The following is a 13,706-nucleotide window of genomic DNA, read 5'->3' as shown; positions in this document are numbered from 1 at the left end:
TGATTTAGGCAAGGGTCATCAGTGGGTGCTCACAACCGATGTGTAAAAGGTGGCCGAAGACAAAGATACTCAATGGTACCACGCACAGTTTATTGGATAGATCTGGGGGACACCACCTTAACCAAAGAATCAAACCCAACATCACCAATACAGGGACAACCCGATGTGATGCACTAGAACATAGACAACCTCACTTATGTATCCCTGCAAAAAACATTTAACCTGAAATGAATCATGAACAAACAATAAGACAAACCCAGAATGTGGGATTTTCTATAAGACAACTGGCCTGGACTTAAATATATTTAGGGGTAAAATGCCCTGATGTTTAAAACTCATTTAAATGACTTAGGGAAGGAAAAGTGTATGCATACACGCGTCTATGTGTGCACGTGAGAGAGAGAGAGAGAAATGGAGGGAAAGAGAAAGCAAATGTGGCAAAATGTTAAAAACTGGTGAATCTATGTTAAAAAAAAGTACAAGGGTATTCAATATACTTTCAAATTTTCTGTAGGTTTACAATTTTTCAAAATAAGTTGGGAGAAAATGTGTATAATCAGCTTTAAAGAACAAAAATTTAACATGCTTATTAGTTAAATGTAATAAACAGAAACAATGTATCTCTAATACAACAAATGTGATCTTCTTCAACATATTTTACTGTTCCCCATTTAAACAGGTAAAAAACATTACGGTATAGTTGCTCTGAAATTCCTCTACGAAGCCTGAAGACTTCTGAATTAAGTAAAAGTTAGCCCAATTCAGTTGATAAAAAATTTATCTAAGAGGCAAGAAAATATGTTGGGATAACTCACAAACCCCACTGTACTGTACCCGCAGCTTAGAACTCTACATACTTCAAAATATGGCTTCAAGATGTTTCTTCTTTAACAGAATTTGTTAATTTTTCGTGAGAGAGGTAAACATTTTTTGCTACATAGACCATATGATTAGCAGACAATTCAACTTTTATCTCCGGTGAGATGATTTATCATAAAGAAAGTCACCAAAAGTTGTAAGCAGTCTGGATTCGTGTTTATTGAAGCCAGTAATTAGAGACATCTTCTTTTCCAGCACTAGAAAGCAAGGTTCCACATGACTGCATAACTGCATCCGGTTAGAGCCACACCCCTGTACTAAGGCTGGTGGGGGAATAATCTGCAGTCCTAATTTTAAATTAAAAACACCAATAAACTTAGTATAGAGACGACAGTGAACTTTCACTTACAGCATCAACATTGTTAAAGGTCATGATGTACAGAGCAGTCACTTTCAACTTTGTTAAACCAATAAAACACGACAACGTCTTCAGTTTAAATAGTGATTTTAAAATGCCAATCAAAAAAAAAAAAGTGCAAACAAAATTAAATAATGATAGCAGCATACCCGTTGCATTTTTAGGAAAGACCAATTCACGGCCCTTATCATGGCCACATCTTCAAGGTTGGGCTTATTTCTTTGATTCGTCCACTTTAAAGACAAACAGCAGATGTAACCACTACAATATATATAAATAGTCTTAAATTGTCTTTAACAGTCTACCTTACAAGTGTATTCTGCAAATAAAATGAATTTTATTTTAAAAAGTAAAGGCTGTTTACTGTTTGGCCTTTGGTTCCACTGCTTGAAAACCCCGAAATAACAAAAAATATCTCCCCTCCTCCCACCCCCCCAAAATAACCCTGCAGCTCCCCAAAGTTGGTAGACTTTGGCAACCACTGAGCACGTGACATTACGTGCACCAGTGTCTTCTGCTACTAGGAGCATCCACTTGTCATAAGAAACTAAAAGTGATCTTCAAGAAACCTTCCCTCACAAGACAGTGTCTTAGCATTTTATCAGTTTTAGGACATTTTATATTGACACAAAAGTGCTTATCATATTTAAATGACAAAAAATTTTTAAAAAGTAAAATTCTGCATTAAAATTTGAAATCACACTGTATCCCCTGTAGGCATGTCCCTTTCCAATAATTCTTTCTGGTTTCTGAGGTCACTCATTTTGCCCCCACCCCCACCCCAGCTGCTATAGAGAGAGGGATTAAGTGACCCCACCATCAGTGTGGTCACAGTTGTTGGGCACCTATTGGTCACTACACCACAGCTATCCTTATACAGTCAGTTTACTGTCACTATCTGGACAATCTAGTAATTGGAAGCCACAATACATTTAAAAACAAAAACTGAATTTAAAAAGGGGTGAAAAAGTGTATTTTTAACAATAAAACTGGCACAAGGAACATGTTTTTGTTTGTCGGAAAGGCAACTAAGTACTCAGCTTTCTCCTTAACAGTGTTCAGACCTTTACAAAAGAGCAATTCAAGACAGTCTTAGAGTCTTGTCTTATTATATAACACAGGTTATTAAGTTATGCCCAGTACTATGTTAGTGGTCAGTCAAATGTGGTATGTAAAAGTAATGACATTAGGGAAGTTATGCTCAGACACAGTACAACAAACATTCATATAAAAAAAGTAAACTCCACATAAGTGAACTGAGGTTTTTTTTCCCCTTGGTTTGACAACAAATGTTTTATACATTAAATTAATGGTAGTGTTTGCATTCAAATGTTCTGTGTCACGTATAAAATTAAAAGTGCCATTTCAAATCCACAGAAGTCATTTCCAGAATGGTGGTATGACATGACGACATGTATGAATTTGCCCTAAATGGAAACACTGAAACTCTTATTTCCATAAGAAAAAAACGCTACATTTTATGAAAAACACAAACAAGAAAAAAATGTATAATTTCCATTTTCAATATAAAACATTCACACTTATTTGTCCATCTGATAGCACTGATCAGACCAGAGAGCTAGGACAAGATCCTTTTGCATCAATGGAACTCTGTGAAGGTTTCCATAGACCATAAGGCAGGGATTGGTGCAAGCCAATTCATCAGAGTGCAATTACATTACAAACCTCCCTCAAACTTTCTGTAGCATATTGCATTATGGTAAAATGAGAGGTTGTTACCCATTCTCTATTAGTAGGCCAGCCTGTGGTAGTATAAAAAAATTTAATTTAAAAAACAAAGCAGGAGCTATTTAGAAAACAATTCAAAGGAAACTAATTTTGTAACTGCTGACTTTAATCACACCCCACAGTGACCGTCTGCCCCGATGCACATCTGTGGAGCCCAGCATGGCCCACGGGGACATGGCCTGGGCCACACATGTGACTCTGAGGCAGCTGCCATCTTCCCCACCATTGTCAGCTCCACCTGACTCAGGCACCCCCACACTCTACATATCTGTCATAAGTTAAAGATGCATTCAGAACAAGTCTAATTCCCATTTTCTTAGTGTTTAGCTTGGAAATGCTTTTGATTTTAAGTCTTAAAAATAATTATTTGACTTTCTACTGACCACACAGTATTTACTCACACTGCTCATCTCCGCCTTCCTCATCTCCTTCGACGTTCAGCTTCCCCACCATCACTTCTCTCATTCTTCCTTTCAGTCTTCTCTTTCCTGGACTTGCTGCTACTTAATCTGCTTCCCAAGAACAAGTGAATTCGCCAAAACGCAACTGGTCAGACTAACCACCCTCTGATCAATGATTTCCTGGTCTCATTTGCTCCACCCTGAAAGAAAGCAGGCCCTCTTTCTCCCATCTACCTTCCCTTCCACAAGAAGCCCAGCTGCACTTGCTTCCCACGAAGGAGCCGCATGCCTGAGAGTCCAAGGGTTATCCTTAACAAAGGGGTCTGACACATAACCTTCCTAAATGTGCATTTCATACTCGGACAAGTCAATGAAGTATTTTTTAAGTTCATCTCCCCTGCCCCAAAAAACTGATAGCATGTGCCATATCAGAAAAATCCTTGTCTTAGCAGATCAATATACATAGTTATTTGGTCATTTTACATATGTACTTTTTAAGGAGGATCAGGCTTCATTTTCTGTTGAAGAGTTTGTTACCATGGAGTCTGGTTTTCGAGTCATTCTATCCAGTTCTTCCTGAACATTTGTCAACACAGTCTTTTGTCCTTAAAAAAAAAAAAAAAGCAGCAGTGATAGGAAAAATTATTTTTCTAAAAGGAATATTTGAATTTACAGACTACTGTAATCATCTGTGGTGATATAAACCTCAGTAAGAATGCAAACAAGTCTTTTTTCATTGCAATAATTATAAGGAGATACCCTAATTCAACCCTTCTTAATTCCAAACATCATAGGTCTGTGTTCCCCTGAATACATAACTGCCCCCTGTGTGGGCATGCCTTTGTGCCAAATATAAGAGCCTTTCTGAAAACACTCTCACCACCCAACTCCAACCCCAGGCACTGTCATCATCGCCTTCTTAGAGGTGGTATGTGAGTTTCTGGTATACCATAAACTACTTTCTGTGCCTCAGACAGAACAGGTGTTTGTTTTGTTTTTAATTACAACACTCTAACTCACACGGGTAGTCTGGAAACACCATGTTTCAATAAGAATATAATGCTAGGGCTAGACATTTCAATACTGCACAAAGTCAGTGCTCATATTCTTTTGTTATCAAATGCTGAGGCCTGGAAATGACCCTTATCTCCTATCAGGGGATATCAGCCCGAAGCTTTGGCCATGGGACCCGATTGAGAGTCTCCAAGAACTCAGGAGCCCCTGAAGGCTTGGCTGACCTGAGGATGGAGTGATCTCCTGCGGACCTCCTTTCATCTGAAATCACCAATTAGGGAAAATACTCTATTAACATTCCTTATAATCAGTGGAAAAGTAAAAGCAAAACCCTTTTTAAAATGGCCTCAAACTTCCTGGCAAAATGGGTAATTCCCAAGGAACTTGGCTCTTTTGTTTCAGAGGCCTCCAAGACATAGACTGGCCCTACTGCCCACATGGAAGGAAAGGAGGGTGGGCTGCCACAGAGAGGAGTGTGACAAGTGGGGAGCTTCATGGAGGAGGAAAGGACAACCCTCCAGTGAGACAGGGAGGGTTCACAGGCTCCAGCTCATGGCAAGACTAGAGACAGTGAACAAAAATCTTTATAAAGCATCATAGAATATTAAATATAATAAATAAAATGCCACCCATGAACAGTTCCACATCAGGGTCACATGTACAGTTTAGAATACACCTCAATTTACCCAACAGTCAGTTCCTGACAACCCAAGTCCTCATCTCCTTCGACGTTCAGCTTCCCCACCATCACTTCTCTCATTCTTCCTTTCAGTCTTCTCTTTCCTGGACTTGCTGCTACTTAATCTGCTTCCCAAGAACAAGTGAATTCGCCAAAACGCAACTGGTCAGACTAACCACCCTCTGATCAATGATTTCCTGGTCTCATTTGCTGAACGACGAAGGAGATGAGGTTGTACATAAATTCCACTTTAAATGTGCCAAGGAAACCTGCATGCTAATAAAGTAATCCTACTGTAAAGTGTACTGCTCGGTATAAGGTGGGGATGTGCTTACTCGCTTGGCTGTTCAGAACACGGAGGATCTGCACGTCAGGTGAAGGCAGACACTCCTGTCCATTCCCCCACCTCCAGCACTGCTCAACTGCAAGGATCAGAGGTCTCCAAGGGCCCTTCAGTACCTGATTTCTTGGCTGTGCTCTGCACACCACCAGCACCAGGACTTCCGGGAGAACCTGTTTTTTTACTCAGCAGGCTGTTGAAGAAGCTGGCCAACACACCTTCACTTGCTGCATTATCTAAGGAAACATTAAGAAAAATAGCATCACACCACTGGACGACTCAACACCACCACAAAACTAGCTTTCAGCTTGGAATTATCCATTTGTGGCTATCATCTTCCCCAGACACTGAGCACATTCATTTACTATGATTCCTTATATAATGCCACTGCCAAAGCTAATTACGTGTTAGCATGATTTATTAAGTGCAAACCTGTTTACATTTTCCATCTGTTTGGGGACATAACTCACCCAGGCGCCCTAAGATTTTTTATTTTTAAGTAATATCCATACCCAACATGGGACTCAAACTCACAACCTTGAGATCAAGAGTCACATGCTCCACCTAATGAGCCAGACAGGCACCCCTCAAAATACACTTTTAAAGTGTCATCTTGGGACACCTAGGTGGCTCAGTCAGTTAAGTGTCCACCTTCGGCTCAGATCATGATCCCAGAGTCCTGGGATCGAGCCCCATGTCAGGTTCCCTGCTCAGTGGGAAGTCTGCTTCTCTCTCTCTCTCTCCCTCGGCCCCTCCCCCTGCTCATGCTCATGCTGTCTCAAGTAAATAAATAAAATCTTTACAAAAAAAAAAAGTGACTTATGTTGTCTTCCTCTCTGAAGGAACCTGCACAGCCTAACTGGTATCTTACACAGAGCTAAATGCTAAGGCCACTGATTCCAACAAAGGGACAGGCCTTGGTCTCTGCCAATTGTGAGCCCCCTCCCTTTGAGGGAAAGGGCAAAGCAGCCCCTTCTTGGGGAAAGAGAACAGCCCAGCTGCCATGAGTCTCACCTTCCAAACCTAGCCACCCAGGCCTTTCAGGGTTCAGGCCTAAGATTAAAGACTCTCCATAGAAACAGGATACATACTTTTGATGTTTGGGTCCGGCTTCTTTACTGATGTGCCTGGGGAGGCGCTTGGCACACTGGCTGGCCCACCCCGGCCCTGAGTTCTTGGAGAGCCAGAGGGTCCTCTCGCAGGGGATTCCTAAGTCCAAAACCAGCCCAAGTCACACACAGGCATAAAAATAACAGGAAATACATATTCCAAAAATGAAGACATTCTCTGCAGGATGTTTTTCACAGTCTAGGGAGAAGGATGGCAGGACTGGGAGTTTGTTCCAGCTCAGCCTCTTTCTAGACCTTAGTTTCTCCTTAGAGAAATCAAGATAATAAAGCCTGCTCACTCTATTTCCCTGAGCTATATTCCTTCATCAGACATTTCCTGAGTCCCTATTATGTTCCTGGCCCTGGGCCTTCAGGGAAACCAAATTCCCTGGAAAATACAAAAACCCACACAAATATAAGCTCTTAGAAATAATGGCATCAAGAATGAAGACACCTACACCACTGGGCCTTGACACCCCATTTAGTTTAAGGTACTCACGGAGGCTCTCGTGGGCGTGGCTGGCTGCTTGGCAAGGAGTGACTGCAAAGAGAGGGACACACTGGCCATTAACCAAGGTCTGCAGAAACACTTACTGCCCAGTGTTCCACTAGAGGGCGCCATGAACAACAACCAAGTCATAGATTTTATATTATGCATGCAAAAAGTTTAAATTCAGCAATTTGGTATATGGTGAAAAAAATAATCCAAGTAACCAGTTTTGGAGCTAAGGTAGCAAGGAGAGCACATACGGGAGGACAGTTTGGCAAAAGAATCATCAACACCCCAGCCTGCTGAGCTGCCTGCACCATCAGGCAGACCCATGACATGGCTAAGAGACATGTCTAACAACAGTCCTAGTGAAACAGAAAGGTGAGAGTGGGTTTCCATTCTGAACTGTCAGCTTGGGGAAGTTACTCTCCTCACCTACAAAATGGATACATCAGCTCACCTGCATTCATGCACAGGAGGCTGTGTAGGGCTATGTAAAATAATGGAAGTGAGGTCAAGGCACTTGGTAAACTGTCAACATAGGAGGTATTAATTCGAGGAAACCTAATTTCCAGAGAGAAAGGTTACTTAAAATGATAATAAACCCCTCATTGCTGAGGATCTGCAAGCAGGTAGGGGATCACCTGAGACAGATGGTCTAACCCCTACTCTGTACCAATGCTAGAAATGGGAGGGAACAAGGAGACCTGGTTACAACCCCTTTGACACTGAAAGCTCTTCGTGATGTCCTCAACCTCACCCCACGGGACTGGCATTTCATGCATGAGAAGGCCTCTGCTCTGGTCTCACTGGTTCGTCTTACCTGTTGCTTCATTAGGAACACCTGCTCATCCTCCGCTGCCAACTCTTTGTCATGGACCAGCTGTGAAGTGAAATGACATACTCGTTTGTGGTCACAGGCCAAGAACACCAGAACTACTATCAAAATTCTCAATGAAAGAAGAATCTTGGGCTCGGGTCTCAACATGGACCTGGGGAGAGTCCCTGCTGCAACTGCACAATTACGTTTTTTCTAGCCTGGAACCAACTCTGTCCCGAGACCAGCCTTGGCATGTGGCCAACTGACATTTTTTAAGTCTGGCAGGTTCTAAATGCCTCCCAGATCAGGGCCTGCAGATCAGAGGTGCACAGGGATCTCCTAACAGTTATCCAGAGGTGTGGTGGCACTGTCAGGACTTAGTGGGAAACTTCAACCCAACTCCATGTGGGCATTCCATCACTCATGCGCCACCATCTGGAGCCATTTACTTAACACCAGACTTGAGATGAACATTTTTTTAAAGGCCCTTGGATTACGTTTTTCTTCCCCTTAAAGTGGTTCAGTATGTAAAACAGATTTCTTTATATATTTCTTTTCTCATAAAAACAAACAGACAAATAAACCCCCAACAAAACACAAACCCTGTAACTCAAACTGACTGACTTGGTTACCTTTCTCACAGGTGGCTTCACAATAAAATCTTCATATGCATCTTCTGGCTTCACAGTTGTGAAATTTTCATGTAAAATTGCTATTTTCTTTTCATTGTCCCAACCTGCAGGTCTAAAAGCAAGGAAATAGGGATTGATGTGCTTCTCCTGGGACTGCCTCACAGCACACTTTAGAGCACATTCCGGGTTAAGAGGGCTCCTAGGTGAGTGCCTTTCTCACAAGATCTGGTCTGTAGTTGCTGGGGCTGGCTTCTAGCTTGTGGCAGACAAGCCAAAGTTTAGTGCTGGCAAAACCCATCAGCTTGACAGCGCAGATCCTGCTCCAGACTAAGCTCATGGGGCCCAAGATCTAAGGAACCAGAATGAGATCTTACTGACTACACATGCTAACCCACAGAAGTGTTCAGAGCTTTCACACAACACCATCCAGAAGAGCAAGGACACAATGGGGCCTTATTCCGAGAGAGCGGAGGTTGCAGAGAAGAGCACAGAGGACAGAGCTCAGGATGAGACTGTTTGTCTTGGGCTTCAGTGTAGAGGAAATTTCTCTGAGAACTCTTCTGAAAACAGTTTTCTTATGGACTGCTTTATTAATGTTACTGGTGTGGGAAGATGTGGAGCAAAGGAGGGCATCAGGACCTACACTCTCCTGGGCCCCAAACCAAAGGGACACAAGGAGTCCTTGAGGCTCCTACATGGGTGCTGCCCTGCTTGTTATCACTAATGGCACCCAAGTTCCATTAAGTTGAGCTACAGTAGCCTACATTCCCACCAGACTCTCCTAAAAGAGCAACTGTAAAATGCCCTATACAACACACTTCTGAATTCTACAAGCTGTAAAAAATGCCAACTGATTGTTCTCGCAGGCCTCCCTTTCCCCACATAACCACTGCTTCACAGCTCTATGACCCAGACAGCCTTCTTAGCCAGGGTGCTCTACCCAAATGGTTTTGCTGACTTCACCAGCTCCCAAATAGCTAAAATACCAACAGGATCAAAGATGCAAAGGGACAGGGTATGATCAAAATACCATCAGGACCCAGGCAGCCTTCAGAAGCTGTGAGATGCTTTTCTCCAGAATAGCCCCGATCCCCAGACCATCTTCCTCAGCTTCCTGTTCCTCAGGATCCCAAGTGATTTGGGCACTCACATACCACTCACTGAGCTTGTGTCTCTGGTGCCTGCCTGATCGCTCTGGACAATTCTCTAAAAATCGATCTAAGGCTCTAGCTTTGCCATTTGTAAGCAGCCTGAATGAGGCTCTCCCTGAATGCTCAGGAAGCAACCCTGTTCAGTCCCCAGAGCTCTTGGCTTTCATATCTTCAGCCTTCTCAGAAACTGTCCCTCCTGCCCCTCCATTCCTTCTGGTCTGCTTCGCACACAAACACTTAGCCTTCTGCCATCACCCCTCTGCCCTCCCTGCCACAATGCCTCCACTACTCCATTACTGCCCCACCCCTGCCCTCCCAGTGCTGTGTGCAGGGACCACATCTTGTTCATTTCTGCATCTTTAGCATAGAACCTGGGCACCCAGAAGTGCTCAGCAGTTGCTGAAGACACTGTAATTTCCGAGAATATCTACGCCTACAAACACTAGCACAAGTCCTCGGAGGCCACACAGCTTCAACATTCATTCATGCATCCAAAACACTCATCATTCTCCAGGGACAGAAAGACACAAACTGGAGGAAACAGGTATCTAAATCTCTGCCCAAGAACATCAGCCCCAGTGGCTCCTAAAATATGAAATGCCAAATATACAGTAAGTATTCAGTATAGCTAAAGCTCATGCTGATAGGTACACCAACGAAGGTGCCTGCAATCTTCCCTGCCAATGAGCAGAGAAATCAAATGCTTCAGTAGAAGATTATCAGGGTCCCCAAAGCCCAATTCCCTACACTTCAACTCCCTCCTCCAGCCAGTATTCTATCAGAGCTGACAATAAGTGGCAAAAATGGCTGGCTTAAGTTTTGGCACCTTGCTCTCAATGAAGAAAGGCAGCACACCTGACCTCACTCCACCTACTTCCCTTAGACTAGAGGTAGAATGACAAGTAATCTGGAGAGGAGCTGGGTCTACCTATCCCCTGTGAGGTCCAGCCCAAGCACTTCGCCCCATGGCAGCAGAAAACTGGCTGTGTATGACAGAGACAGGAGGCACCTTACTTGGAAGGATAAAATGTGAAAAGCAAATGTACTATAAAAAGAAGCATTAAAAAAAAAAAAGCATTTGAAATAACCTATAAGGAACTCACATAAAAACCGCATCCTTTTCCACAACTAAGGCAGGTGTGATAAAGTGGAAGCCATACGTTTTATGAACAATGTACTTATACAACAAGTCGAGGTTTTTCTCCTCCTTCACTGATGTGTAAATCAAGGCTGCTCCATCTAATCAATCCGCTTAAGGAAAACAAATTCACTGCAGGAGGAGATAAAAACAAACACATACAAGCATAATCCTCAAAGTACTACTCACAGGTGAATCAGTTTTTGCTCAATACCTGATCAATAGAAAGCGTTAAAACTTTTAAAACTAAAACGGTAATCGTAACAGATGAACCACGTCGAAAGCATAAAGCATGTCAATGCTGGCAGACCATGTACTTCATTTTTTAACACGTAGACTGCTACCTTTTGACCCATCAGGTTGGTTCCTAAGCAGTCAAGTTAATGGCTCTGAGGTTAGCCCAGAAAAACATCCTCGGCATAACCAAGGTACACAGATTTGTTCCTGGACAGATGGTTCACAAGGGATCCAGTTTATCATTAAGCCCATCTTTTGTAAGAGATGGATACCGAACATGTATCAGCACCCTCACTGAGCTGGACAAGATAAAAGGCCCAGAGGAAGTGGCAGGAACCTATCCCTCACCCCCATATCCCAGAATATAGAACCAAAGCACCAACTACTATTGTATTTTTACAGAAATAAGATTCAAAAGACTGCTGACACAGTATCTCTCTCGTGGACAGCACAAAACACACATATGGGAAAAACTCTGTGGCATCTAAAACAATACTGTGTTGGGTAATTAACCCTTTCTGCAAAAAAGCAAAGTTTAAAAAGATTTCCAAAATATGATAAAAGTAGTTTGGTATTAAGACTATCCATATCAGCTTTCTTCTTAATATGAAAGCCTTATCAAATGTACAGCATTAAAAATAAAAAGTGATGAAAGACAGACACAAATTAGTAAGTCTCAAATTCCAATACAGTAAAACATAAAACTCGCAAAAAGATGTATACAATTTCTCCATGGCAGAAGACCGTTCTGGATTCAGGAAGTACTTTAGCTTTTTGAAGATGCCCCAAATGGAGAGAAGCCTGGATCAGCACAGAGAGGGGAGCCTGCGCTCCTATGCCCTGACACAGCGTCCCAAGGATACACTGGAGGCAGAACCTCCGTAGGTGTGACTGGATGAAGTCAAAGTGCTCGTCCCTGTAATCATGCTCCTTCTCCAGGACACTCACTGCATCACACTGCAGGGAAGACAGAAAGAGAAAGGAGTCATCTTTTTGCTTCTCTCCCTGCTGAGGATGGGAACAGCATCTTCTTTAGAAATAAGGTATCATAGTTCCAAAGAAGAAAGCCGAAGCCAAAGGTCTAAGCATTAATCAGACAAGAGTCAGAAACAACTGGAGAGTTTTCTTTCATCCTGGGCCACAGTTTCCAGAGCTGTAAAGTGGGGATAGAACAGTCTGATCACCTCACAGTTGTTCTCAGAATCAAACACAGTCACATCAGGAAGCAGGCCCATGGGACATGGCTGTGCACTGCACACTCCATAGGACTCCTGTCTCACAGAATATAATGCGAATGGCACACTCTGTGGTTGAGAATAAAGTACTTTTGAAACCCAAAATGTTGTGTGTGTTTTAAGTCTATTTATTTATTTAAGTAATCTCTACACATAATGTGGGGCTCAAACTCACGACCCGAGATCAAGAGTCTCAGGCTCTTCCGACTGAGCTGGCCAGGGGTCCAAAAACCCAAAATGTTTTTAAAGCTACTTTTTTTTCTTTTGCAAGAGAACAACTTTATTTCTCTCTGACTGAACTTAATTTTCATTCTCGCATCATCATCCTATAGGGTAGAACAAACTGAAACTTTGAGTTCCCTTCCTTCTTTTCCTACTGAGTGTTATGTTCCTTTCTGAAAATCATCTCAAATCCAACAGATTTTAAGAGACTAAAACCCTGAAGAATTCTGCTCTTCTATATTATTTTTTATAATCAGCTTGGGCTAGATCAACTGGTTCACAGAGCCTTAAGAAAACTGCTTTTAGTTCTAAGTTTGAATCACTCAACAAAGTTGACAGTGCTTCATGGAGAGATTAACTCAAACTATGAACAAACTGAGTGATGTCATGTTTCCAGCAGCAACATTAAATGACAATATTCTCTAGCCTGACCTACTCAATGTACCTTAGTGAATCCCGAATTAGTACAACTCTCTTGTAGGAAGACACACAAGTAAAGCCCCTTAGTTTCTTTCAGATGGTGACTGTACACTGGCCAAACCCAGCCAGATTTACAATTCCCCGGCACATACCTTTGTGCACACCACCAACACTGGGATTCCCAGGTTATGAGTCAGCATATTGTCACCAAGAGGCAAGGCAACATTTTCTTCATCAGGACCTGAGGTCAAAGGTCCTCTTCTCTGTGGGGAACCTTGACAACCTTCTTCAGGCTCAACATAGTCTTGAAAATCTTTCACAACTACAGGTGAAAAAAGGAAAAGAAAATCACAAATAAATAAAAAATACACATGCCAGTTTTAGGAAACCAAAAAAGGCAGTAATAAGCATAAAACATAAAGAGTCATAACAAACTTCCCAACTCTGCTCTACTGCAATATTAGGGATTTGGAGGTAGTGATGCAAAATGCCAATTCTGACACATTCAGTCTGAGCACTATAAATTCAGAGCAGCAAAGACATACCCCCGGACATCTCTAATTATATACAACTCTTAAATAGGTTTTAATTTTTTTATTTACCTATTTCTTTAAGATTTTATTTTTAAGTAATCTCTACACCCAATGTGGGGCTTGAACTCATAACCCTGAGATCAAGAGTTGCATGCTCTACCAACTGAACCAGCCACAAGTTTTTAAAAAAGAGTAAGTGTTGGGGCGCCTCAGTGGCTCAGTCGTTAAGCATCTGCCTTCAGCTCAGGTCATGATCCCGGGGTCCTGGGATCAAGCCCTGCATCGGGCTCCCTGCTTGG

The 13,706-nt window shown here is 42.4% G+C and overlaps 1 protein-coding gene across 1 annotated transcript in view; it reads right to left on the bottom strand.

The window, feature by feature from the left end:
• Positions 1–1,013: 1,013 nt before the first annotated feature.
• DYNC1LI2 (dynein cytoplasmic 1 light intermediate chain 2) overlaps positions 1,014–13,706 on the bottom strand; it is a 22,604-nt gene continuing 9,911 nt past the window's right edge. Inside the window, exons 5-13 of the mRNA XM_081806491.1 lie at positions 13,027–13,196; positions 11,861–11,954; positions 10,726–10,861; positions 8,472–8,583; positions 7,843–7,902; positions 7,029–7,070; positions 6,512–6,629; positions 5,540–5,656; positions 1,014–3,992 (exon numbers count right to left, since the gene is read on the bottom strand). Of these exons, the coding sequence (XP_081662617.1) occupies positions 3,892–3,992; positions 5,540–5,656; positions 6,512–6,629; positions 7,029–7,070; positions 7,843–7,902; positions 8,472–8,583; positions 10,726–10,861; positions 11,861–11,954; positions 13,027–13,196 (950 nt within the window). The 3' untranslated portion in view covers positions 1,014–3,891. The remainder of the gene's footprint in view (positions 3,993–5,539; positions 5,657–6,511; positions 6,630–7,028; positions 7,071–7,842; positions 7,903–8,471; positions 8,584–10,725; positions 10,862–11,860; positions 11,955–13,026; positions 13,197–13,706) is intronic.

The sequence above is a fragment of the Leptonychotes weddellii genome, chromosome 16 (assembly GCF_054177405.1).
Source record: "Leptonychotes weddellii isolate Sample4059 chromosome 16, ASM5417740v2, whole genome shotgun sequence".
Classification (NCBI taxonomy): Eukaryota; Metazoa; Chordata; class Mammalia; order Carnivora; family Phocidae; genus Leptonychotes; species Leptonychotes weddellii.
This window is presented reverse-complemented; position numbering and strand designations above follow the sequence as displayed.